Here is a 27,914-nt window from a genome sequence, read left to right on the forward strand (position 1 = left end):
TGTCCGTTGGTATGTTAATTGACAAGCCTCTGTGAAATTTTTTGTGGTATGAACATACAGTTGTCTCCAGTTTGTCTTTAGATGGTTATCAATTGGCAATGGTTATGCTTCCTATTTGGGTTTAATTGCACAAAATGTCTACCAGTTGCAATTGATTATCCAGTTGCAATTTTTATTAGGCTAATAATCTCTTATATCACTGGGTTTAGACCGAAGCTTACATAGACAGTTGTAACTTCAGAGTAAATTATCCATCCTGTTATGGCCGACACTTTGCCAAAACTGTTATTGCAGGGAGGTAGGCTTCATTCTTATATGCACTAGCTTCTGATATAGTGTCGATGTCCTGTCTTTTTGGCCATTTACCACGCCAGGTCCGTATATTCTCCACCATGGAAGTACTTCATTTCTAGCAATAAAATTCAAATTAGTGCCTGTTGTACGGCTATTTCTTTAATTCTCAGAAATTGTTACGTTTTGTAGCTGCTTTCACATCTCGGATAATAGAAAATGTGCTTCACGATGATAATACCTGCGGCCATTCAATTTACTGCTTGACAGATCTTGTTTAGAGGGAAAGGATTTTGTTTTCGCACACTGGAAATTAATATCCATTAGTATCTGTTCCTCTGTACATGCACCTTCTACAATTTCTATGAATTAAGAGTTGGAAAGTAGTTATCAATTAAAATTGTCGGTTGAGCTTGCATCTGCCTTCATTTCAAAAGCTCCCGCTTGGGTCTCTTCGTTTAAATAGATGGTAATATGTGCTGTAACCCATAACACTGGTATCTAATATGGCTTTTGGACACTGTTAAGAGTCTTATGGCAACAGCAATTCAATTGTTTCCGCAGCTTAAATAGCCTCATACTAGTATTTTTATGTATTAAGTTTAGCTCAGATTTCTACGGTTAACCTTCTTCGCTTTGAGGTGAACCATTTAGGTGATACTTTTTAGAAGCCTACTGCAACTACATGCCCCTTGTTACTCGACGTGCTTGGAAGGGTATAAACTACTTCCACACTTGGGGTCTTTATTAGATTATATGAGTATTTATTCATTGATGGATAACGCTAACTTCTCTTGCTGTCCAGCTTTTCAAAAAAGTAGGCGCCTCGGCAGTTAGTCTTCGAAGTCAGCTTGTGGAGAGAACGATTTGCAGCTGTGCATCACCAACTACTTCAAGGTAAAGCTGTTTAAGCCATGCAAACTGGTTCAATGCCATAGATTAGAAAGAAGCTATGCCATGCAAGCTATTTAAGCTAAAAAATTTCCTTTGCCATGCGTTGTTTCCATCCTAAACCCAAAAAAAATGAGTCGACCACGAGCAAAGTATTCCTAGCGTAATACTTTCACTGAACAATACGAAATTGCATTTGCCCAACATCTATTAAGTATGCATAGGAAGGGAGAAATAACCCCTAACAACATCGGGAGTCATGTCATCCCCGAAGTCATGGCTACGCTTAACGCTACCTTCGGCACTTCCTTTCCCAAAAACACCATCAGATCGAAGTACTACGCCCTGCAGAGCCTGACCAGACTGTATATTTCATTCAAGAGGCAAGGTACTGGTATGGGTTGGGACTCTTCGAAGTACACATTCATGATGGATGATGGCCGCTGGGCTGATCTACTCCAGGTTGGCTAACTTGTACTTATATTTCCTGTTGCATTTCGGTTATTTTTCTATTCTGTAGACTTGCCTATGTGACCAGGCTGTGCAATTCCTTTTGCACACTGTTCCGATATTTTCCTTTATTATTTATCAGTACATCAAATCTGTTCGGAATCAGTTTTTCATTTCAATTTCCTTTCGATTATTTGCTGACTGACGACCAAAGCAATTTAGCCTCACAAAAAAGAACTGTCTTGGGTGTTTTATGCATTATCTAATGCTTGTTTTGATGTATTTTTTGAAGGTGAACAACAACTTCACAAGGTTTTATAATAGATCATGATATGTATTTCATTTGCTTGAGGAAGTCTTCATGAACCAAGGCGCTACAGGGGACTACAGTGGGGCACATGAAGAATCGCCCCTCAACACCGATGAGGAGTTGGAAATGGAGAATGCGGCGAGAAGTGCTAAGCCCTCAGATGTTGTTAACGTCGGTTCATCGGGTGAAGATGTTAAGTTGCCCTCGGCTAGGAAAGGGAAAGGGAAAGGGAAAGTGACTAAGGAGAAAAAAAAGCGCAAATCGGGAGACATGTCAGAGGATTCATTCTTCTCAGGTTCTTCAAGGGAATTCCAACAGTATATGCATGTGCTAGACAGCATTGAGACAAAATTGAGTGGTAAAAAGGGAGATAGCATGACTGGTTCGGTCTGTTCACTGTCGAAGACTACACACATCGCCCTGTGGATGCTGATTCTGAGCTAAAGGCCACGTTGGCACAGCTCCTCGCCCTGAATCTAGACATAAATGTGCATTTGGGCGTTGCTGATATTTTGTGAGATTCTTCAGAGCGGGCGATTTGGAATACTTGCACTACTGATACTGCTCGTCTTGCATTTGTGAGGCGCAGAAGGTTCTTACCCCCTGAGTAGATCGAGACCAGTCCAGGTTTATTGTAGTTATGCTTATTAGAGCTTGTTAAATGCTTGTGTTTTCCTCCCTGCTCTGCCATTTGAGTATTGAGTTGGCAGTAGGTTTGGTATGAATATGACTATGCCTTAACTTTAGTAGCAATCATGCCGTTGTACCGGAAAACTATTTTTCATTATTTTTTTCCTTATTTTTTTCGCACACGCTTGTATGAAACAATTGTTTATTAGATTTTTATGTTGCCTTTAATTGTCCTAAATTATTAGTGTCGCATTTAACTTATGGAAGTTAAGTGCTTTGCTTATAGTTACAGCTGCTCGGGTTTTAAACTTTTTTATGTATGCAGGGGTTACGCTTGTTACGTTTATTTTCATAACTTTAATATGCTTATTGGTGCATTTGTGTAATATCTCCTATCGCATAGGGATGTTAGGTGTCCTGTGTATCCATCCTGTGTGTGCACAGCAATCCATCTTTAAACTGGCCGTGCTTCAAAGTGTAGAAGCCATCAACCTTAACATCGTTTTTCATATCAACTTTTACTGTACTTCATTGATTAGCTACCTTATGTTGTTAACTCCTATCCCATTACTATGCTGTCTTATGGTTGCATGCAGTTGTAATTTGACAGAAATATAAGATCGAGATTGGAAATATATTGCACTTATATAGAAAATGTCTATCCGCTTGCATGCATGGGAATTATTGGGTGTAATCCATATGCACTATGAGTCTAGAGGCCAAATCTTCTACATTCATTAGTGTTTCCAGTTTATTTTTTGGAAAACTGTATTCGATTGATATTGCATTTCCATGTGGATGCAGGTTGGCTATTTTCTGGAGCTCTAGCAACAGTACGTCTCCACAAAGTAACGAGTCTCTCTCTCTCTCTCCATTGATTGCTAATTGTTAGTGCTTTGTTTCGGTTGCACTCTTTATTTGTCTCCTAATAATATCTCCTTTCATGCACAAACTGCAGCATGTGTATTTTGTTTTCAAAATTTCATATTAAACTCCATAGCTACATTTTGACCCCCATAAACTATAGCTAGCATGTATTGGTGATTACGCCTACTTCCACCTTAATTATCCTTACACGAAAATGAGATTTTTAACATTTACTATGGTTTCATCTCCGAGGCTATCATAAACTTGCCTATTAGTATGTCAATAAAGCAAGAGTTACTTCCTGAATATAAACGATAGCCTGACCTCTCGTCTCTCTTATTTGCATCTACTCATATCAGCTTGTGCTTGGGATAACACTAGTCTTGACATCATTCTCAAGGGTTATCTCAATTGATGGATAATGAGTTCCATGTTCTGGGCGGACAATTAGACGATGAGATGGACGATTTTGACCTCGACAACATACTCATGGCGGTCATTGTCATGGGAATGGTTTTCTTTGACCCCAGACTGAATCATGTTTCAAGAAGGAGAAGAATCCGAGATAGTGCACTCTCTGGCAGGGATTATGTACTCGAGGTGCTAAACGGCCATCTGAATCAAATTATCAAGAATATACGCCTCTCTGTGCCCCTGTTCCTACACTTGTACGACATCTTGGTTAACCGGGGGTACTGGCACGCATATCCTTCTCAGAGGGTTGGGGTTCATGAATCCGTTGCCTTAACTCTAATGTGCTTGAGCCATGATGAGCGTCATCGGGTTTTAGCCGAGTGTTTCCAACATTCCACGGAGACAATTGATCGGCATGTAAGAAGAGTTCAGCGGGCATTGGTGCGACTCGGTCGTGATTTTGTTAGGCCGAGAAATGTTGGTGAGACATACCCCAGAATTTTGAACAACGGATTGTTTTACCCGTGGTTCAAGGTAAATACACAAACACCCAATTCTTGGTAGGACTATAAAGTTCGTATCTATGATTTCCGGTAATTTGTCTTGATGATTTTTTCATATATATGAATAGCACATTGTATTCCTGCTAAAACATCCATATGAATAGTTTATTAGCTAATACTGCCATGACTTTGAATAATTTGCCTCAAAATTCATAGGATTGCGTCGGTGCCTTAGATGGAACCCACATCTCAGCTTGGTGTCGAACAGAGATAAGCGAGCGGTACAGAAATAGGCATGGCGGGCTATCTCAAAATGTGCTTGCAGCTTGTGATCATGACATGCGTTTTGTTTACGTTTGAATCGGTTGGGAGGGCAGTGCACACGACGCCAGAATTCTTCAGGAAACACTGCACCATCCAAATTCAGGATTTCCAATGCCACCTCTAAGTATGCTTTTCTTTTATATAAAGGTTTGTAGTAAAACAAGTGATTTTCATATGTGAGTCTTGCATAGATTAATAGACTTTTTAGTATTGCTTCAAGGTTTGTTTATTTATAAAGTTTGAAATATGCTGACATGGATTTAGGGCTCTCACATGTTAGGAAAATATTATACGGTGGATGCCGCCTACACTAACATGCCCGGGTTCATGGCACCGTTTAGGGCAGCGAGGGGCACGCAGCATGAGCGGGCCGCTAAAGCTTTATTCAACCGACGACACGCTTTTGTTAGAAATATTATTGAACGAAGTTTTGGGGTTCTTAAGAAACGGTTCCCGATACTGAAGGGTCCAATGCAGAACTACCTCATAGCAACTCAGAACAATATCGTGCTTGCATGTTGTACTCTCCACAACTTCATGAGAGATTATGCGCCTAACGATGAGTACTTCGATGAAGAAGCTGCCCTCGGAGCCCAACTAGATCTCCAGGAGGGAGGGAATGAAATCCATGAAGCCCAACCCATCGATATGTCGCAACAGGGTATACAGAACTGGAACGAAAATCGACGGGCAATTGAAGTTCATATGTATGTGAATCGGCATGGCGCTTAAAGAAGCTTATGTCTAGCGTGTAGTACTACTAAGTAGAAACTTTGCTTGCTTCCTACAATTTGACAACCAAACAATTTGTCATGTTATCTGATTTGTATTTACAAAGGTTAACCTTTGGGGAGGTACCAATCGGATGGCCTAGTTCTAGCTGTGGCACCTGTAATCATGCCTGAACTTAATATGCAGCTTTTTATGCGCCTATACCATGTCTTATTCAATAGCTTGTAGTTATACATGGCGTTGAGACCCTTATTGGTTGTATCTTGTGTATCCATATTTATTCCAGTTGAGGTGCAAATCATGGTTCGAATATGTGCAATAGCTTTCCAATCGATCCCAAATTATTTCAACAAGTCGAGTCCAAATTATTTCCATCCCAACTTCTTTCGGGAAGAAGAGCGTATGGAATGTAGATGACGAGATTTTACAAGGGCATCAAATTTGTGCTCAAGTAAATCGAGGCCTTGGTAGTTTATTTGCTACCGGCCCTGAAGTCTAGTCAAATGGCACATAAATGAGCCATTGTGTAGTGTATTTATTTGTAATGAGTTTTGATGTATTAAATTCCGGGTCAGTAAAATTTTGTAGCATAGCTTTCACAAGGTTCTAGTTTTGACACGAATTCTTATGCAAGTTTGATGAGACATTGAAGTAAAAAAAAAAAAAGTGTTTTTGAAATACAGGTCAATCCAAACGCAGATTTTTTCAAATACATGGAGTTTTTCAATCCAAGTGACTATAGTTGTTTTTCAAAAACTGCTACAGTAGAGTATTTGAAATGCACCTCCAAAAACAGAGAATCCTTAGGAGGTAAACTGATAGTAGTGAAATAGTTTAAGGGGGTAAAGTGATAATAACTAAAAAAAATTATCGTGGACTGAGTCCCGTCTCATTTACTACTGCAAGACAAGTGTCTCCTCGCCTGAAATTCGCGAAACCCTAACTCTAGTCTTTCAAACTCTCTAATGTGGAACTATATTCAGAATTTTCATCAATTTGGGCAAACAAGTTTGAGCCATGGCTTCCACTGAACCACTTGAAGGTATAATTCTTAAACCTAGTTTCTTATGTATCCTATTTTGTTTTTTCTTGGATATAATGAAATGCTGCATATTTTTCAATGTTGATTTTTGGAAATTTTGTTTCGTATATTTGATCTAAGGGTTAGAATTGTAACCATTGGAGATGAGTTTATGCTATTTAGCAATGGAATGGCTGTTCGATCTCGAGCTTCATACTGGAGCTCTGTCTTGGGAGCTTTGGGGAAATGCATAGAATTCAAAGGCCCCTATGGATGGAGCCGTTCTTTTTTTTTTTTTAAGAAAATTTGAAATATATTTTCTGACCACTTTTTTAACAGGATTACGTTTTATCTGGAAAGCTGCTATGGTAATGTTTTTCTACAAGCACCCCTGAAAACAACCATGCAAATGGATAGCTTGATGATTGGCAACTAATAGACATTTAGCGGTTTGGCATTTAAGAATTCCGGTTTACAATACCTAGAAATATAAAATTGTCATTTGGTTCGGGATGAGCTGAAGAACATGATTGAAGGACCAAAGAAGAACTCTGCAATGGGTGACAATTTAAAAGCAGTATTCCTGTACTGTAAAACAAGTTGCCGTCAGATGTGGACGTTAGTGCAACTATTAGCTTGAGATTTTAATATTGATGTGTTTGAAATTGTGATAATCAGCTTCCATTATTGGGATTTCTTTCTGGGGAAATTGCTGAGAATTTAACACTACCCTTTCTCAATTTCTTGTTCTGCACTAGGACGACAGACTGGGTGTGGACTAGTGCAATGGTATCAGCCTGCTGCATTGGATGATCGTGTTTCTAAGGAACTGAATGTCGATCCTGTATTTGAGAATGTTCCACGTAGCTGCAGATCAAGGCGGAGAACTATTGGCAAGGAAACAATTAAAGTTGCAGAATCTGGTATAGGCATTTCTCTTCGAAGGGTTAGAACTTCAAAAATTTATCTGCTAAGTTTGATAATCTGGTTTTAAAGTGCTCTTTCTTATTCTTCTATTTTCTCTTTCCTTTATGTTCCTGTTGGGGGGAGGGGGATATTCTTAATCTTAGTGTGGCTATTGATCTATTTGTAACACTTACATGTGTCTCTGCCTTCCTCCATAGTGTAAGAAGTACATTGAAGCAATTTAATGCAGAGGAAAAGAAACTTTTTGGATGTAATGGCATATATAAGATGCAAAAGCCAAAGTAGCAGAAGTAATTCTGGTTGAAAGAAGAAAAGAGTAATACATGAGAAAAAGAACTACATAGTTAGTACTGAAGTACTTTAAATTCTATGAGAACTATATGTTGGAGTTTGTTTAAGTAGTATCTTTTAAGCATTTACAAGATCAAAAGGCATGAATAGTTGCCTGCTTCTTCTTTTCTTCTATAGACAAGTTTGGTCAATTGGTAATGTCTTCCTTGGTTTCGACAGTAACTATAGATCGTCAAAAATTTCTTACTGACAATATCATTTTGTTCAATCAACTCCATGTTTTCAGAATGGGTAACCTGAAACTCATATAAATTTTGTCATCTCAGGAAATCATGAAAATGAAGGGCACCTAGGTGCAAACCTTTTAAATAAAAGGCAACGTACACGTAGGAAAAGGACAAGGAGAGCTTTAGCTGATTCAAGCGATTCAGAAGTTATTATTCCACACATCCGACTTCGTGGGCGACAAAGGGGAACAGTGGATTACAGTAACTTAACCACCAAGTACAGGAAGTTAGACTCTAAAACTTTTGAGCACTACTTGGAGTAAGTGTTAGAAAGTCATGTTTTTTACATTAAGACTTCCTCTCTGGTCAACTTTGTTCACGGAGTACTAAAATTATGCAGAGACATATGGAGCAGGATTTCTGAAGAGCAGAGGAACTCATTTGTATATCTGGATAGTTTGTGGTTTTCCTTGTACATGCAGTCCCCTTTCAAAGAAAAGGTGTTGAATTGGGTTAAAAGGAAGAACATATTCTCAAAAAAATACATCATGGTTCCCATTGTAATGTGGTATGTCATTTGTTTAAAATGTTAATTAGGCTACATGGTTCACACCACTCTATGGGTTTATTTTGATTTAGATCCTGATTTTTAGGTCTCACTGGAGCCTCTTAATCTTGTGCAACTTCGGCCAAAGTGAGCAATCACAAACTATAACTCCCTGCATGTTGTTGTTGGACTCACTTCAAACAACGGATCCTAGGAGGCTTGAACCTGGAATAAGAAAGTGTGCTCTTCGGCAAACTAACTAGTTATCACTATCTCCAAACATATAGGTGAAAATCAGTATATCTTATATGTATTTCTTATAAATGCTCCTCTTAACAGGTTTGTCTTAGACATACATAATGTTGAGGAGAGGCCTAGGAACAAGCTTTTGCTTAACAAAATTCCACTTCTGATTCCTCAGGCAAGTTTTTTTTTTAATTTTGGTATTGAGTAGTTCCTTTATTGATTAAGCTGAAAATAAAACTACTCCAGGTTCCACAGCAGAGAAGTGGTGAAGAATGTGGATGCTATGTCCTTCAATATATCAGCTCGTTTATTGAGAATGCTCCTGAAAATTTTAGCATTTCTGATGGGTACCCTTACTTTGTGAGTCTTTCTGCTATCTGTGGCCTTGTGAGCCAAATAACAAGTGCTTCAGTTGATCTTCATCTAATCCTTTGCTTTCAGTGTAGCATGTTTTCATACTGATGGATTGTTCCTCTCGTTATGCATCATAGATGAAAGAAGACTGGTTCACTCTTGAAGGATTGGATAACTTCCGCAAAACACTAGAAGTAAATTCGGCTAGCAGGAATTCTTCTATTCTGGAAAAATAGATTGCGATGGTGCTTGGCTGCCTTGCAGTTCTGAATATAAACGATAACTGCCTGTAAAGTTATAAAAAGGGGGGAATAAAAAGGCCTAGATGGGTGTTCACTGAAAATGGTTTCGAGTCTTGATTGATTTAGAGGCTTGTATATATATTAGTTGACTTGTGCATCCTAGAAATCATTCTCGAAATTGTTACTTTAGCACCCTTTTTTGAACGTTAAACAGGTAGTTATATTGCATTGCATCCCCAAATAGTGTATTGCGAAAATTAAGCTTTATGCCTTTTGGCTGGGACTTCATGTTGCCTTTCACCTTTTGTTGGGTGGGAATATGTTTGAGTGATATCATGGTATGTGTCCAACTTGACACAAAACTGTCATGTAAATATCAATTTTTACTTGGAAGTCTGCGATCATTGTATGTAAAGGCTGTACTTGGTCTGTTCTTCTGGAGTCCAAATCTTAACGTAGGTGTTTGGTAGATGGGTATCCAGCCCAGGAATAGGCGTGCATAGGATTGCAAACGAACCGCGCCGCTCGCGAGCGGCTTGAATCAAGCTCAACTTGAGTTCGATCAATATCGAGCTCGACTCGAGCTTGAGCTGGCTTGAGTCAAAATCAAGCTCGAATTCGAGTTCAAAATATTAAGCTCGTCCGGCTTGCAAATTTGAGTATATATATTTTTTTTATTTTTTATTTTAATAGTAAAATAATATATATATTCTTATATTTTATTATTTATTAAGAAAAAAATATTATTTAATTTTATTTTTTATATTTTCGAGCTCAAGATTTAAATTGTCCCCCCGGGGTTAGATCACCCGGTCTGCGGCTGGAAAACCACTCGCAAGGTCGTGGGATCGAATCTCACCTAACGCCTGAGTGCGGTTGGGGTGGTGCTGTACTCCAGGCGCAGGGGATTAGTCGGGCCGCCTTCGGGTCTTGACCCGGACACCCCTGTGTTGACAAAAAAAAAAAAAAAAAAAAAAAGATTTAAATTGTCAGCTTGTCGAGCTCGAACTCGAGTTTCAGGTCAATAAAATTAAATCAAAGTTCGACTCGATTAGGCCAAAATTTGACAAGACTCAACTCGACACTGAAAATTTATGTTTGTTTAAAGTGCACAGGAATGATAACCGCTGTTACGGATTTTTTTTATTCCCCCCATTTTTGGTATTTATCAAACTGTATTACGGACTTACCTCCTAATAAATTATCCACAAAACAAGCAATTAGAAATACAAATAATCTGCCATAATCTCAAATTCCCTACCCGATCTTCTCCTCCCCGAATATGATCTGTTGATCTCACTTACCCCTCCCCCCAACCCACCCCACCCAAACACCCAACAAAAAGGTCCCCACCAACCATGGTTTCCCCAATCCATGTCCACCTCTCCCCTCTTTGCATGAGCTCATGAACTCTCTCTTCTTCCATTGTGGCTATCTTGTTGATGTTTTGCAATAGTGGTTATAGTGATGCAAGTTGGGGCGGTGATTTTGATATTTTGTTGCAAATTGTCCATAGATGTGGAGCTCCTAGAGCTGAGTAGCTATTTTGATACTTTGCTGCAAAATGGACATAGGTGTAGAGCTCCTAGGTCTGAATTTATAGTGTGTCACTAAATGTCCGAAAATGGAGTCCATTTATTGGTTGAAATAGTGTTGGAGCACCACTATGTGGTGGATTTTGTCGTAAATTGGTTGCGCTTTATTGATTTTGTTGTTGGAAGCAATGTAGGGGCTTAAATCTTAGTGCTTTTTGTAGTTGTTTTGACATTTACCATGGCAGAGTGGTGGTAGTGGGAGGTGGGGGGGGGGGGGGATGTTATTGTTGGATGTTGCTAAAGAAGAAAGGAAGGGAAGGGAAGTAAAATAGAGGGAAAAGGAAAGAAAGGCAATGTTTTGAAAATCGGATCGGACCAGCTGGTTCTACCGGTTGAATCGCGAATCGGTCATGATACCGGTCCGGTTCTATGTCATAGTTGACTTTGTCAGAAAATCGGTCCAAAACCGATCGAATCGGATTGAACCAGTGGTTTCCGGTTTTCAACTTTCTCTTTTTTTTTTTTATTTTGCAAAATGCAGCTATCAAGATTCGAGCTCAAAACCTTTGCAATAGAAGACCAATGTATTAACTGTTGCACTATCACATCTTATTAGTTTTTTTTATAACTTATTTATATAAAACAAACATTCATATTTCTTTTTTTCATTTTCCTTACAAAATCTCATTCTCTTATGGTTCTTTCTTTTTAATTTTCAACTCTCTCTCTCTCTCTCTATCCTCTTTTCTTTTGTCACTCCCTTTTTAATCAAATCTCTTTATTTTTAATTTATTGATGTTTTCTTCCATCTTTTAATTTTGTTTTTGTCCATTAAATTGAAAAAAGTTAAAAAAAGCATTTTTTTCTTTAACTCAAATTATTTAATGCTACAATCACTCACTTTTATCTCATTTTTTGTTTCTTATCAAGTTTACATTTCTATTTTCGATTCTCTTGATTTCTTTCGAACTCCAAACTTCCTTTTTTAAATTGCAATCTCTAAATCCCACAACGTAAATTAAAATTTAAGTTCACAATATCTAAATTCTCATAGACGTGAATTTTGTATAATTTCAAATTATTGTGATATTTTTGGGTTGGATTTAGATATAATTGAAATTGAGATGAAATTTATTTGTTTTAACTTATAATTAAAAAATTTTATTTTTAAAAATCCAAGTTATTAAAAAATAGTAAACTTTTCATCATATAAAGTATTAAATTTGTTCATTACATGTCTTATTTTGTGCATATATATATTTATATAAATTATTTTTTAAAAAATTCATTGAATCGGGATTGAACCAGTCCGACCTGTTGAATCTCGATCCTTTCACTGCACCGGTTCAATTAATGGTCCGGTTTTTAAAACATTGAAGAAAGGAGAACAAGGAAAAATAAGTTAGAAAAAGAAAAGAAAAAGGAAAAGAGGAGGGAAAAAAATGATAACCGACCTCATTCCTAAATAATTTTGACCAAACATTCTATTGGTTTACATCAAAATTCAGTATCATTAACTAGTTTATCACACCCATAGTGATAGTGATTATTGAATTCTACCCAAACGGCTCCGGGCTCCCAATAGAGAAAATGCACCTTTGAAATTGAGTGATTAAATGTCAATTTTGGTCCAAATCATGCAATTAAATGTCGATTATCCCTAATTCAAATCGAAATTTAAAGCACAAAATGTGTTTCTGTTGAAACAATCGTTACGAAATTGGTTCAATCCCAAATAATGAAGATAAAAAGTGTATATTTCCCTAAGTTTTACTACCTAATTACACACAATTTTTCCTATATATATATATATATATATAGAGTCGAAGAAACCTAGTGCACTCGTCCAGTTTGAAACGTACTTGTTTTCAAGAGAGTATTGCACAAGTTACTAAGGCCTGCAGTCCAATATTTCTAGGTAACGTGCCAATAATACTAGTATGTTAAACATCCTGTTGCTCTCTATCTCGTGCATGGTTGGGGTTGGAAGGAGAAGGCGCCCTCACTAATGTAGATTCAGGTTATTTTCTTACTCCTTCACCATTAGCAGTTGTTGTCTTAAAGCATGAAGGTAACCATTTTTTTTTTTGCCCCCTCAGGTAAGAGTGCAAGCCACCTATAGTATATAAAAAAAAAAAAAATCCAAGCAGGCTTGAACAGAAATACTAATTTAGGAAAAGTAGACTAATTATCAGTTTGTCTAATAATTAGCTGGTGCATGTGATGCTAGCACAAATAGGAACTATGTCCCCATGTTGAACACAAATTCAGGGCAGGTATGGCTGGCTGAGGGCCTCTTGTTGAGGCTTGTGAGGCTTATAAGAGGGCTTATGACAGGGCGTCTCATGACCGTTTCTGTCCCAAATTTTGTTGAACAATGTACTGATCAGACGCAGGTGGATCACTTTTATGGGCCTGGATTGATAGTTGGAATTGTGGAATGAAGGTATCCTTCTTTTGCAGACCAAAGAGGAATTCTTGCAGTTTGCCTTTCCAATATTTCAATTTCAGCAAACATCATTAACTTGTTCTATATAGAGATGTTAAGCATAATTAGTGGATTTCTTTTCCTTTTTCCCACATTGTTTTTCAATTTTTCGGCATCCAAATGCAGGACGATTGCAAGAACACTCCATATATTCACTGGTTAACAAAATTGCATCTCAAAATCAGTTATGAAAATAGAGATGAAGAAAAAGTGGGGGCTTGACTCCACCAAAATCTCCGTATCTACATATAAAATTATAGTTTTACCCTCACACTTAAATAAAATTATCTCCACTATCTTTCAACAAAATTTAAGTATTAGAGAATTGCCCTGCCAAAATCTCTACATATGCATATAAAATTATAGGTTTGCCCCATATTAAATGAAATTACCCTCGCTACTTTTCAACAAAACCTAAAGTACTAATGTACGCTTTGTTTATACGTCTCTATATAATTTAACAGCCCTTAAAATAAATGACACCATATTGTCTAAATAAAGAAAGACTCATTTGCATCTATTCTTCTTCTTTTATCTATTCTAATGTGCACCCAATATACCATTTGAAATTTTTTTTAACATTTTTTACTACACATTGAAATTCACAAACATTGCTCGTTTTTTTTATTTCATCTTAACATAAATCTAGAGAAAATTTATTAGAGTTGTGAGGGGAGAAGTGGAAGAATCCTTTACTAGGAATTTGAGATTTGAGATATATTTATTTTGTTGCTAAATTGTAGATTAATTATATACACAACTTTTGACGTACATCGACAGTTAAAAATTAATTAGTAAAATTTGATATATTAACGTTGCTCCCACTACATTTTCTGTCTAGCTCCACCTCTGTGATGAAACGATTACTATTTAATGGACTTCACAAAACAACTGAAAATATTCTGTCTCAAACAAAGAAAGAAATGATAGATTAAAAAAAAAGAAAAGAAAAGAAAAATGCATATGCTTTCTATCGCCTCGGGGCTAGGACTCGTAACCCGCCCCCCAAAAAAAAAACCAACACCCCATAGCAACTTTCCTCCATAGCTATGTAGAGTAATTGCAATACCAGATGAAGATTTTATAAACCTTGCTAGAAGAGATCCCTTTATTCCTTATTAATAACATTTGTAAGTTTTCAACTACATCTTCAGCTGCCTTGGGATCCATATACATCTATGAATATTCTATTCTCTGTAGATCATATCCATTGGAGCCTTGCTTTGGATCTGTGATCACTAGTCTTGTTGCTTGTTTTTTGGGATTGCGGAATCTTCAGGATATCAAACGAACATCATACGTTTACAACCTAAAATGAGCAACAGCGCCCTCAAAATTGATGTTGTTAACACAAAGGGTTAAAACAATAATTGTATTAATAAAAATAATCAAGATAATGCAGCAAATCCTCCCCCCTCCCCCCCTCATCACGTGCTTGAACTCATTGAAATTTACCATACCATCTCCATCAACATCCATTTGATTGATTTATTAGGCCTAGATGGGGGTTTACTTTAAAAAAAATTGGTTAGAAGGCCTGTTTTGTGACTTGATGGATTTAGAGGCTTGTATATAGATTAGCTAACTTGTGCATGCTAGAAATCATTCTTGAATTTGTGTTGCACCCCCAAATAGTGCATGCCAAAGTTAAGCTTAATCTCTTTCAGCTAAGACATCATGTTGCCTTTCAGCTTTTGTGGTGTGGGGATTATGTTGGTTATATCATGGTGTATCCCACTTATGTAACACAGAACTGTTTTCCAGTATCTTGACTTCTCCTCAAGGTTGCACTTGATCTCTTTTTTTTTTGGGCTTTTTTTTTGGGTCCAAACGGCCTTAAGTTTTTCTCTACAATTACACATAATTTTTCCAAGGGTTAATCATACTTTGACACCTCCCCCATTCCAGCTTTAGGTGTAGTCACACTTTGGCACTCTCAATATTGAAAATATACTCTTTGACCCCCATGCAGATTGGTAAAATGTTAGAAAAGTTAACATCATTTTAAAAATGACTATAGTGATTCTATTGCATTGCTATTATTGTTGAACACACAACTCCAGATACTGTAGTAATTCAACATTATGATAATAATTAATCATCTAAAACTCTTATGTGCTTTAAGATTGGTCAAACTTGAGATAGAAAAGTATTATCCTTTTTAATATAATCAATTATCTCAATAATGGATAAAAAATAATAATTTCCATATTGATTTGTATTGCTATTTGCCCGAAAGAATATTTTGTTATTGTTAGATATGCTACCATAAAAAGTATACTTTTTACTATGGAGCAAGTATTTTATTTATAATAAAACATATCCACATCAATTTGATATGATCAAAACAATATAATCATCAGTTTTTGGAGATATTTCATTTACCATCACGCTTTGACTTACAAATCTTGACAATGTGCTTTGGGGGGAAAAAGTTTGAAGCATGGTCCAAGAAGAATAAATTTGACACCAAATCTGTTAAATTGTTTGCATACCTCATTTATTTTTTATTCTTTGAGATCAAAGATCATGAGATTAATACCTATAATTTAAAAAGCACATCAAAACAATTAAGATTATATATAATGTACTGTTCAAAAAATAATAATAGAGGACACTCGCTCCATTTAAAACACATAAATTCTAAAAATAAATTTTACATAAATTTGAATTTATTGAAAAACTTTATGAAAACTTTTTTCAATAATTTATGGGATTTTGTCAAAAAGTATTTTGTATCTAGGCATATGTGGTTTGTATTATAAATTATAGGTTAATCTTATAATCATTGATAGATACTTAAATTGTAGTATAAATTGTAAACAAAAAAACAATTGTTGTGTATTTTTGTTACAAATTGCCTATTCTTAATTTGGATATAATACAACTTAAAGTCTGAAAATATACAGAAGCATGGTCCAGGAAGAATAAATTTGACACCAAATCTATTAAATTGTTTGCATACCTCATTTATTTTTTATTCTTTGAGATCAAAGATCATGAGGTTAATACCTATAATTTAAAAAGCACATCAAAACAATTAAGATTATATATAATGTACTGTTCAAAAAATAATAATAAAGGGCACTCACTCCATTTAAAACACATAAATTCTAAAAATAATATTTTACATAAATTTGAATTTATTGAAAAACTTTATGAAAACTTTTTTCAATAATTTATGGGATTTTGTCAAAAAGTATTTTGGATCTAGGCATATGTGGTTTGTATTATAAATTATAGGTTAATATTATAATCATTGATAGATACTTAAATTGTAGTATAAATTGTAAACAAAAAAACAATTGTTGTGTATTTTTGTTACAAATTGCCTATTCTTAATTTGGATATAATACAACTTAAAGTCTGAAAATATACAGAAGCATGGTTCAAGAAGAATAAATTTGACACCAAATCTATTAAATTGTTTGCATACCTCATTTATTTTTTATTCTTTGAGATCAAAGATCATGAGGTTAATACCTATAATTTAAAAAGCACATCAAAACAATTAAGATTATATATAATGTACTGTTCAAAAAATAATAATAGAGGGCACTCGCTCCATTTAAAACACATAAATTCTAAAAATAATATTTTACATAAATTTGAATTTATTGAAAAACTTTATGAAAACTTTTTTCAATAATTTATGGGATTTTGTCAAAAAGTATTTTGGATCTAGGCATATGTGGTTTGTATTATAAATTATAGGTTAATCTTATAATCATTGATAGATACTTAAATTGTAGTATAAATTGTAAACAAAAAAACAATTGTTGTGTATTTTTGTTACAAATTGCCTATTCTTAATTTGGATATAATACAACTTAAAGTCTAAAAATATACACTTTGTCTCCCTGAACTATGAGAAAGTCATAGTTTATCACAAGGGCAATTCCAGTGTAATAAAAGTGTTGATATGAATTTTTAGTGTCCAGAAACACTAACAATATGTGTCCAGAAACACTAACAATATACTCTCAAATTCTTCTCTTCCTCCTCTTTTCCTTCTCTCTAAAAAAATTCTCTAACCAAAACTTTCTTCAACTCTCCCATAAGAGAGAGATTAGATTTTTTTTATGTCTCCCCATGAGAGGAGTCTTCTCTATAATTTCTTTTTATTTATGTGAATAAAATCTCTCATAAGGTTTTTCTAATGAGATTTCTTCTCTCCTAGGGTTGCCTAGTGAGAGTTTTCATCTCTCTTAGACTTTTCTAATGAGAGTTTTATTCTTTTCTAAGGATTCCTGATGAAAGTTTTAGGTTTTTTTTTTATTAGATCTGAGTTTTTTAGGTTTTGATTATCAGATCTAGAATTTTTTTTTGTCTATTCGGTAAATCTCACCATAATATTTGGACTAAAGTAGTTGATCAATAGATTTTGTGATTGGAAGCATGCACAGATATTCGTGAAATTACAATTATTTTATCTCATTTTTTAAAATTTGGAACTTTAAAACGTAATTTTTATTTGTTCTTCAGATATGTAGTATCCATTTTTCAGATCTATTCTTTATATGTTTGATGATGTAATTTCTATCATTAGTGAAGAGTTTAATGAAATTATGTTGTTTTATAAACAAAAAAAAACACTAACAATATTATTTTTGGGTCAAAGTGTATACAATTGAAGCTTTAGGTGATTAAGTGTGACTATTCCCAAAACTCGAGGACAAAGTACGATTAACTTCAACTCTTCTCTATAGAAAATAATATCAAATAAATTTTGTGCACTCGCCTAAATTCAAATGTACTTGTTTTCAAGAGAGAATATTGCACAATTTACTGAATCCTGCATTCCAATAACTCCTGGTTACACTTACATGCTAGTTTTAGAAAGTTATACATCCTGCTGGTCTCCATCTCGTGCAGGGTTGGTGTTCGGAGGAAAAGGCGCAAAGGGTATTACTAATGCAGCGTCAGGTGACTTTCTTACCGCTTCACCATCAGTTTTTGTGGTCTTAAAGCATGAATATAACCAAGGCAACGATAATAAAAAGCATAAAAAAATCTAGTTGGCCCTCTAATTATTAATCTGCACACTTTCAGTTCTTTAACTGTTATTTGCGCATTTTTAATGCTACAACTTCTGGAAATATGTCAATTTCGAATATTACTCCCAATAGAATTTGCCTTAAAATGATGTAGTTTTGACCATCTTACTTTCTCTAACCACATCGAATCACGATTTCAACAACCATCGATCTAAGGCTATGCGAAGCTATGTAATATGTTGAAGTGAGGGTAGATATTGCCCCCCTCAACTTCTCAAAATTAACCCATATAGGTGTGAAGATTGTCAATAACTTTTAATAGTTACATCTGCACAAATTGGAAGAATGGGGGGCAACATGTAAAGCACACCTACTTACAATTAATGAAGAGAGATTTAAGTGACCAATTCTTTATATAACGTTAATAAAATAAGAAAATTAATTTACCTATCGTTAATGAATAGAGATTGAAGTAACAAATTCCTCATATAACACTAATAAAATAAGAAATTAACCTACGTTAGCTCTTTTTTTTTTTTTTTTTTTTTTTTGAGTACACGCTTATTAGCTCTTAATAACCAAAGGTGATCATCAAGTTTTTAGGAGAAAATCAAGGATCAAATTAAAGCTGTGAAAGAGAAATTTTTTTAAAAATGTCTATTAGTTTTCTAACATATTAAGTTTACTCTAAAGACTTCTCCAATTAACACATGTTACAATAAATCAAATATGTTTAAAAATTTTAAATAGTCAAAGTTTTGGCCAAGGTTCTAACTCCACCACTAGATCAAGGATTGATCACTACTTCATTGTTGTCAAATTTAGATTCTTTTCTCTTTTTTTTTTTTGTATAGATCTCCAATTTTGGTTTGGTTCTATGTGAATCTTGCAAGATATGAGTAGATAGTTTGGTCACCATTTGAAAATCTTCTACCAAATCTTTCAAACTTCATTCAAATCGACAAGGATCAAACGAAAGGAGTGAACGAGAAATTTTTTTTATAAATATCCGTTAATTTTCTAACATATTGATTTTGGTCTTCAAACTTCTCCAATCAACATAGATTACAATAAATCAAATATGTTAAAAAATTTTAGTGGTCAAAGTTCCCTTAGGCCAAGGTTCTAACTTCGCCACTAAATCAAGAATTAACCACTACCTCATTGTTGTCAATTTAAATGAAACTACATCTTTAAACTCTATTTTTCGTGTTGATCTCAAATTTAGTTTAAGTTTTATGTGAACATTGCAAGATATGAATATATCTAAAATAAAAAATGGTATTCTTATCACCATTTGAAAATCCTCTACCAAATCTTTCAAACGTCAGTCAAATTGACAAGGAATTTGGTTTGAAATCCAACACAATAGAGCACTCTCATGACTTTTTTCCAGCCATTTCATGGCTCAATTGATGTCAAATTTTCTAATATTTTATACCAACAAATTCCTCATGTCATGGAGGTTGAAATAATATGATTTATTTGATCATACTTGCATGGAATAAAAAACTCTCCAATTTTGGGCTATCCCTTTTATTAGACCTTCAATTTTTGCTCGTGTATTGAGTGTGATGATGTAGCTTCTATTGGCCTTAACGACTTAAACGGGCGAAGGACAAGAAACATACATTTTTAGAAGTTGAAAGGCTGAAGATATACAAATAAGTGGATTAAAAATGTACAAATAATAGTTGAAGGGCCAACCATGCATTTGCCCCTAAAAAGAAATATTCCCGAAGTAAGGCTAAACAGTTGAAATGACAATTAGAGTGAGTGTCCATGCAAAGATTAATGGGACGAGAGATCACTTGATAGAGTATACCCTCCTTCCATCACCCACATATATAATTATAAGTATTAAATTATGTATATACAATATAATTAATATAATTAATTATACTAATAATTATATATTTATATAATACAAATTATATATTTGGGCAGCGGAGTGGGAGTGGGGCAGGCAGGGCAAGGGTCCCCCACCCCACGCCACCCCACGCCCGTTGCTATTCCTGCCGAACAGCAGTAGTGTTAGCGCCAATTGAGAAAAACTGAGCTGATAACAACAGGTTTGTCTAACAATTAGCTGGTGCCTGCGAGACGAGGACACGTAGGTCCCACCTTAAACACTCTCCTTTATAGATTATAGAGGTGCTGACTTACTAGTCTCGGCCACATGAAACCTTGCTTATATTCATTAATAAGACCCAGGTGGTTCATACTTATGAGCCTAGCCCTAGATTGAAAAGAGGAATTGTTGCAATTCCCTTTTCTAATATTTCAATTTCAGCAAACATCATTAACTTGTTCTATATAATAGATGTTAAGCATAATTACATTCTTTCTTTTCTTTTCTTTTTTTTCAAAATTTTCTTCAACTTTTCAGCGTCCAAATGCAGGAGAATTGCCAAAACACTATTCAATAGCTATAAAAATTCCATGTCAAAATCACTCATCACACTCTTGCGAAAATTTCCAAAACAACTGAAAATATTCTATCTCAGACAAAAAAAAAAGAAGATAGATCAAAAAATAAAAATCCAATATTAAAAAATAAAAATACAAGTTCTTTATAATGCTTAGGATTCCTAACATCCCCCTCCCCAAAATCCCCAATCCCAAAGCAACTTTCTTCCATGACCATAGAGATTAATTGCATTTGGATCACTATTAATGATCGCAAGCAGAAATGCCAGATTGAGATTTTACAAACCTTGCTGGAAGGGATCCCAAGTGCTCAAAATTAATAACATTTGAAAGCATTCAACAATAGCTTCAGCTGTCTTGGCATCGATATACATCTATGAATATTCTTGTGGATGACCATAACCATTAGAGCATTGCTTTGGATCTTGTGTTCACTAGTCTTATCCCTTGTTTTTTGGAATTGGGAATCTTAAGGATATAGAATTGAATATCATATTATATTTACAACCTAAAAAGAACAACAACTCCCTCAAAAGTAATGTTGTTAACACAAAGGGAACCCAAGAAAAGAAAAGAAAAGAAAAGAATTGTATTAATAAAAATAATCAAGATAATGCAGCAAATCCTCCCCCTCTCATCATTTGCTTGAACTCGTTGAAATTTACCCTACCATCTCCATCCACATCCACTTTCATGATCATGTTCTTGCAATCTTCAAAAGTCCTACCTTGCTTGAGGCCGAGCGATTGCAAGACGGTTTTCAACTCGTCCACCGTGATAAATCCGTCGCCATTTTGATCAAAAACGTTGAAAGCCTCTCTCATGTCTTCGTCCTCGTCGCGCTCGTCCATGATGGATTGGTACAAAGATCCAAACTCGTCAATGTCCACGCATCCATCGCCATTGACGTCGATTTTGGCAATCATTTGAGCTAGCTCCTTGTCAGGGATGAATATTCCCATGTTCTCCAACGAGTCATTCAGCTCCTTCTTTGTGATCCGTCCGTCCCCGTTTCTATCAAACATTTGGAAAACCCGTCTGAGCTCGTCCGCATCCATCCTGCGTCTAATGCTTCGAGGAGATGAGGCCGGCAACGAAGAGGAAGGGATGGTGGTGGACGAAGGTGGAGTTGTATTATCCTTTTTCTTGAAAAAATTTAGTGGTGGTTGTGGTGACGAAGGGTACCAAGAAGTGGGGAGAAAGGTTCTAAGCTTCTTAGGAACCAAGGAAAGGAGGAATGTGTTGAGGAGATTGTATAGGAAGAAAATCCTCAACAAAATGGATGGCATTGCTTATTTTGTGCGGGGAGAAAGTGTCTTGTTTGTGTAGGAGGTTTAGACGAGACTAAATATAGAAGATGTACAAAGAGAGAGCAAAAATATATAGCTAGAAAAAGGGATAATGCAAATTGCAAGCAAGAACTGGCAAATAAAAAAGTAAGCAAAGTCTCCAATGATGATGGACTGGTAGGCTTTTTAAGAGCTGTCTTGAAGAAGCAAGCAAATGGGATGGGATCTGTCAAAAACGCGTATTAGATTTGAAACAGTAGTGGAAGTAGGAGCGCAGTAGGAGTAGTAGTTACTATTATTAATGGACCCAAGTTAGTAGCAGTGTAGTAGTATTTTATAAGGCATTGGAGATTCCAAAAACGCGTTGCTATAATTGTGTGTTTGGTGCTTTTGTTGGGGTGTGATGAATGGTCTGACTTTGCCCAACTTGCTTAATTTAAGTTTTATTAACTCTTTAAGGATTCTAAGGATCAATAAAGTTTTGTTTTTTTTCCTTCATTTTTTTTGTTTTTTTGGGAGTGAACTTGCATAGTAAAAGAGGGAATTCATTTTACAGCTTGTATTTAAACAGTTGGCATATCAATTTTGATAAGCATTTCATGGCATTCATTCTCTTTGATTTGTAAATTTTTATTTTTTTTTCTTGCAAAGATTAAAAGGTGTATCTGTAACTAAAAGGTTGTTTGGAATGTAATATTTGAAGGGTTTTTAAGGAAAAATTATTATGGAGTAGCATTTTTTAGAATGTGAGGTAAAAAAGATGATTAAAACATATATAAATGCAATATTCATAAAAAAATGTAAATTTTCCTCAAAAAAATAGCAAGCTAAACAGGGTCTAAATTGTGCATATTATGTAGAATGCACACCAAATAGCAATTATATGTAAGAGTATGGAAATGGTTTCCAAGGTCAAATATGCTGGACCTATATCCCATCGACCCTTGAATTTTCAGGATTAGTTACACCAATTTACTCTAAAAGTGTTTTGCAGTCATATAATTGAGCTTTTATTCTTCATTTTGACAAAGTAGTCCATATCCTACCAAAAAGTGAAAAATAAATAGGGTATCACCCTGTCCTCAAGGAAAAGGAACCAATCCCACTTTTTGAAAAATAAAAAAAAAATACTAATCTCTGTAAACTACAATTTTAAAGAAGAGGACTACATATCAGCCCTTAACATATTGAAGTATTAATTATGACGTTCCACTATTGCCCTTCTGCAGTGTCCTTTTAATAAGAATTATATAAAGTATTCTATGACACCACAAAGAACTAATGTGGTAATAAAAGTATGAAAAGTTTAAATTAATTTTTTTTTTTGAGTGGGTAACTTTCTTTTTTCAGCATTATTATACTAAACGTCAACACCAGATTTCAAAGCAAATAGTACGAGTTCTAGGAGTAACTTTATCCGCGAAAGAAAGAAAATATAAGATATAGTTACAAAGTGGAGCAATTTTCTCTTTATCTTCGTCACTTAATTCGATTAGTTGTAGTCATATTTTATATCTTTTTTTAGAGGGAAATTATTTATCAATTTCTTTAAGTAAGCTAGTGTATAACTTTCTCAAAGAGGACAAATGCTGTAGTTTGTGACCCGGTATGTTGGCTGGAAAAAAAAAAGACAAAGAAAAGGCAAAAGAGTAGTTTTCCTTTCACTTTTGTACAAAGTGCGGTGGGGACATCACCAATTTTAAATGGTCTTTGGTGGCAAAAGAAAATTGACCGTTAATAACGGATCTGGCATCCGAAGCCGGAGAGAGACGTTGGGAACTGAAACGCGCCAAGTAAAATAAAGGGGCCGGCTTGACAATGACCCTTAATGATGCACAGAGATGAAAGCGCGTGATTTTGGATATGCTGACACGTGGAGAGAATTGAGCAGGGTTGGCACCGCCTAGTACGGAAGCGGCTAATAGATATTTTCCGTTGGTCGCTCAAGGGTGAAATTGATGTATGATGAGACCTAAAACCGGCCAAAAATTACAGTTCAGGGAAGAAAAAAAAAAGAAAAGTTGTCTAATTGTTGTTACGAAGATTTTATTTTAAGGAACATATGATTTATACGGTAGATACAAATTAAATAACAGTTCATAATCTTAATTTTAGAAATTTTTATATTTGAATCTATCATATGCATAAATGGTGACTCTCAATCGTTTTTTATAAATGAACTCTTAATTATTAATTGTACTTGCCCTGACGTAATTTTTTGCAAAACAAGATCAGAAAAATAGAAAAAAAGTGGGTCATCCATGTCAATTTGTGACTCCTTTAGAATCTTACATGTACATCCCACACCGATTGCCTTATTAATATTTGAGACAGTGTGTTTGGATAGCTCAATTTTATCAAATAATAGTTTATTTGTATCAAAAACACATTTTTTAATTCACATTTTTATATTTTCAATTACCTTTTTATGACACATGCATTGCATCACAAAAAATGTTATAGTACTTATTCCAAATAATATTTCAAATAATACTCTATCCAAACACTCTTATTTGGAAAGGGAGTTTCTACCAAAAAATCTCTACGTTTTTTATAAATATATTTTTCAGTCACTCTTTACCTCACATATATCAAATTGTCATAGTACATTTTCTACAAAAATTACAAAAAATTGCAATTCAAACACACCCTTAGAAAGCTGGATATCTGCCACTCCTATTATACTACTTAGCAGTTGAGGCGTCGAAAGAGCTTTTCAATGAGCTGTTTAAGTGTCATTTCCTAATTTTTAAAAATTATTTTTATTCTGAAATCAATATGGTTGATGCTATCTAATAGTTTAATTCAACAATATGGTTGATGTTATCTAATAGTTTAATTCAAACTTTTAGTATCCTAATGTCTAGGTTAAAACAAAAAAGAAAAAACTTTGTTAAACTAAGGGTGCATTTGATAAAATTGAAGTCCAAAAACTAAAGTTTGAAAGCTGAAATTTGAAATCTAAATTCATTAAATTATTGAATTATTAAGTATTAAATCTAATATATTTGAGTGCATAACACATTCAGTGATAAGTGAATAACTTATTACTTAATTTTAGGAGCAAGTTTTGCTTAGAAAATCAGTGCCACTTAATTAATTCAGATGTTCAATTTTTGGTTATCAAACGGTTTAAATATATTAAGATCTGAATTCATTAATTTTAAGTGCTGAACCGGGTTATCAAAGAAAACCTAACTTATCGGTTTTTTTTCAAAAGATTTTCATGTAAATCCTAACATAAGTTTAAAACGAATATTGCAACATTAGTAGTTGTGGAACTTTAAGGTTTGCTTTAAAATGACGAAAATTTTCATTGGTATATAGATTTATGAACATAAAAAATGGTTTAACAAACTAATAAGCTAAAATACATAACCATTTGTTAAAGATAATTTTTTTAGTTTTCAACCATGGCATAAGGCACTCTTGCTACTTTTTATTTTTCTTTTTTTCAATTTGGTTTAGGGCATTGCTCAATACTAAGAATATGACTATTTTCTATTGGAGTATCAACTAGTTTGGTATTGATTCAAAATCACTCTAAAATCCATTTAATGTAAGTCCCTTGAAACAAAATAAAAGTTCTCTTAGAGCGACCTCTGTGGATCTTGAGTCTTAGCTTATAATCAGCCTTGCCCATATTCTTTATTTTAAAACTGGAGGATGATAAACTTTTTGTTGTGTTGGTTAACTCCAAATCATTGCTGGCCATTAATATTGCTATCAACATATAATGAAAGGATAAGAATTGGCCCTGTTTGGCAAATAAGTTTTTTTTTTGGTATTTGTTTAAAATTTTACTTGAACTTACTCTAGAATTTGTAGAAAAATTTTTAAGATGTAAAATTTCTTTTTCTTTTTCTTTCTTTCTTTTTCTTTTTCTTTCCTCTCCTCTTTTGCTCTCTCACCTCACCAGTCGCCAGTCGTTGGCACCGACGGTAGCAGGAAGAAATTTTTTTTTTTGCCTTTTTCTCTCCCCCTCTCCTCCCTTCTCCCATCTCTTAGATCGCGCGACCTAGGGAGGGGCAGGGAGAAGTGGCGGGGGTGAGGGGAGGTGGAGAGGGAGGAAGGGGGAAGGAGGAGAGGCAGAGATAGAGGGAGAAGAGAAAGAAAAGAAAAGACCTTTGCTGGCGTCGGTGCCAACAGCAGTGGCCGGAGCCAGTGCCAGTGCCAGCACCGGAAGAGATGGTGGTGTGTTGGTTAGCGGGGGGTTGAGGTGGAAGGGAAATTTTTTGTGTATTTTTTGGTATTTTGAAGTGTGTATTTAAAAATTTTGAGGAGTTTTTTGAGATTACTGTAGTTAAAGTTGTTAAAAAACTTATGGGAGAAAAACTATGCAAAAATCTCTATTGCCAAATAGGGCTATGCTTCTACCATTTCAAAATTCATAGGGTGTAGAATGAACGGACTAAGACGACATTCTGCTTACATAAGTAAAAAATGCATCTCCCCAACAGCTTATTAGGAGATTGGGCTACAATAAGGGTTAAGGTGTGGCTTGATTAGCACCAAAAAATCCGTTCACCCTTCATTCCTCCATCTTCATTGGAAAAAAGGGAAGAAAAAGAGGGGCTACAGTAGGTGTAAGATGGGATTTTTTTTAAAAAATCATGCTAACATCATTAATGATTTAACAGTCAATGGTCATGAAGTAATAGCAAGGGGCTATTTGTTATAGGCTTTTCCATATGAGGGACTTTTTGTAATATAGTCAAACCTAGGGTCTGATTAGTAGTTTTGTCAAATTCTAGAGGTGGTAAATGTAATCAACCCTAAATGCAAATAATATATTTTGAATTTTAAATTGATTTTAAGAATTCGTATTTTAAATGAATACCATAATTCAACTTGAAATAAACATTAAGAGAGATAAAATAGAAAAGATTTAATGATGTATACATAGATAGATAGTGTATACACTAGCACCCCATATACGCATGTTGCATGTACAAAATATGAAATTCAAATTCAAGATTTGGGACAAAGTGACATGCGTCCAAGAGTTTTAGTGTATATATATTATCAATGTATACAAGATTAACCTAATAAAAAGTTTAATTAGCTAATGAGAAACATGTGCAATTCTTTTTATAAGTCAAGGATAATCCAATAAAAAGTTTAATTAGTTAGTGAGAAAGATGTGCAGTTCTTTTGTAAATCAAGGGTAATCCAAAAAAAAGTTTAATTAGTCAGTGAGAAACATGGAGTTTAAATCCAAAATAATAATTTTTCAAAAAAAAAGAACCAAATTGATGTAGATTCAAATTTTATTGCTTTTCTAATTTTTTTTATTTGCGACATAGATTCTCTGTCAACCACGATGGAGGAAAAGGAGAAGCAAGCTTTACTTCTCTCTACCCTCTGGATCTCTTCCCAATTTTCCTCTGTAGAATGTATCGTTCTACTTTTTTTTTTTTTTTTTTCTTTTCATATCTTTTTTCCTTAACAAACCCATTGTCATGCCCCAAATCCACAATGCTTTGGAGCGCAACACGCCGCAAAATTCAGGAAATAAACTTCCCAACTCCCACAAGGCATCTTGCTTTCACTATCCATAACATTCTACAAAAAATTTCATAAAATTTAAAATTTTATACATAAACATATATTTGTCATTAATCATAACAATAAAGATTCAAATCTACCTTGGGGTGTGATACGAACCCTATTGAAGGCGAAATTCGCGATCAAACAAACCCCGGATTGATGGTGATTGATACAAGTTTGAATAACGGAATTCCTAAAAGGATCCGTCTAAACCCCGTGGTAGTGAATGTTGATATGATCTTGACCCACAACCAAACGAACTAGTGAACCCAAGGAACGGTAGTAGGCATCACAATCAAGGGTGATACGTTGATTGATAAGCCAAGCGAACATCGAGAAAACTCTAAGTGTTCAAGGG

General features: G+C 34.8%; 3 protein-coding genes across 3 annotated transcripts; 2 read left to right on the top strand and 1 right to left on the bottom strand.

Moving 5' to 3' along the window:
- The first annotated feature begins 3,853 nt into the window (after positions 1–3,853).
- On the top strand, positions 3,854–5,412 carry LOC113766317. The gene is made up of 3 exons (XM_027310521.1): positions 3,854–4,387; positions 4,573–4,710; positions 4,945–5,412. The coding sequence occupies exons 1-3, from the start codon at positions 3,854–3,856 to the stop codon at positions 5,410–5,412; spliced, it is 1,140 nt and encodes a 379-aa protein (XP_027166322.1).
- A 944-nt stretch (positions 5,413–6,356) lies between these two features.
- Positions 6,357–9,560, top strand: LOC113765646 (probable ubiquitin-like-specific protease 2A). The gene is made up of 8 exons (XM_027309879.1): positions 6,357–6,454; positions 7,192–7,356; positions 7,978–8,197; positions 8,279–8,446; positions 8,532–8,663; positions 8,765–8,846; positions 8,918–9,031; positions 9,163–9,560. The coding sequence occupies exons 1-8, from the start codon at positions 6,430–6,432 to the stop codon at positions 9,259–9,261; spliced, it is 1,005 nt and encodes a 334-aa protein (XP_027165680.1). The 5' UTR covers positions 6,357–6,429; the 3' UTR covers positions 9,262–9,560.
- An 11,375-nt stretch (positions 9,561–20,935) lies between these two features.
- LOC113765170 (calmodulin-like protein 3) lies at positions 20,936–22,282 on the bottom strand. Its single transcript, XM_027309257.1, has one exon. It carries the CDS (start codon positions 22,004–22,006, stop codon positions 21,323–21,325), a length of 684 nt encoding a protein of 227 aa, XP_027165058.1. The 5' UTR covers positions 22,007–22,282; the 3' UTR covers positions 20,936–21,322.
- Positions 22,283–27,914: the final 5,632 nt, after the last annotated feature.

The sequence above is a fragment of the Coffea eugenioides genome, chromosome 3, assembly GCF_003713205.1.
Source record: "Coffea eugenioides isolate CCC68of chromosome 3, Ceug_1.0, whole genome shotgun sequence".
NCBI classification, from domain to species: domain Eukaryota; kingdom Viridiplantae; phylum Streptophyta; class Magnoliopsida; order Gentianales; family Rubiaceae; genus Coffea; species Coffea eugenioides.

Coding starts and splice junctions, on each gene's coding strand:
- LOC113766317 (XM_027310521.1), top strand. CDS start 3,854: ATGGATAATGAGTTCCATGTTCTGGGCGGACAATTAGACGATGAGATG. Junction 4,388..4,572: donor TGTTTTACCCGTGGTTCAAG/GTAAATACACAA, acceptor CAAAATTCATAG/GATTGCGTCGGTGCCTTAGA. Junction 4,711..4,944: donor ATGACATGCGTTTTGTTTAC/GTTTGAATCGGT, acceptor ACATGGATTTAG/GGCTCTCACATGTTAGGAAA.
- LOC113765170 (XM_027309257.1), bottom strand. CDS start 22,006: ATGCCATCCATTTTGTTGAGGATTTTCTTCCTATACAATCTCCTCAAC.
- LOC113765646 (XM_027309879.1), top strand. CDS start 6,430: ATGGCTTCCACTGAACCACTTGAAG. Junction 6,455..7,191: donor TTCCACTGAACCACTTGAAG/GTATAATTCTTA, acceptor GTTCTGCACTAG/GACGACAGACTGGGTGTGGA. Junction 9,032..9,162: donor CTGATGGGTACCCTTACTTT/GTGAGTCTTTCT, acceptor TATGCATCATAG/ATGAAAGAAGACTGGTTCAC.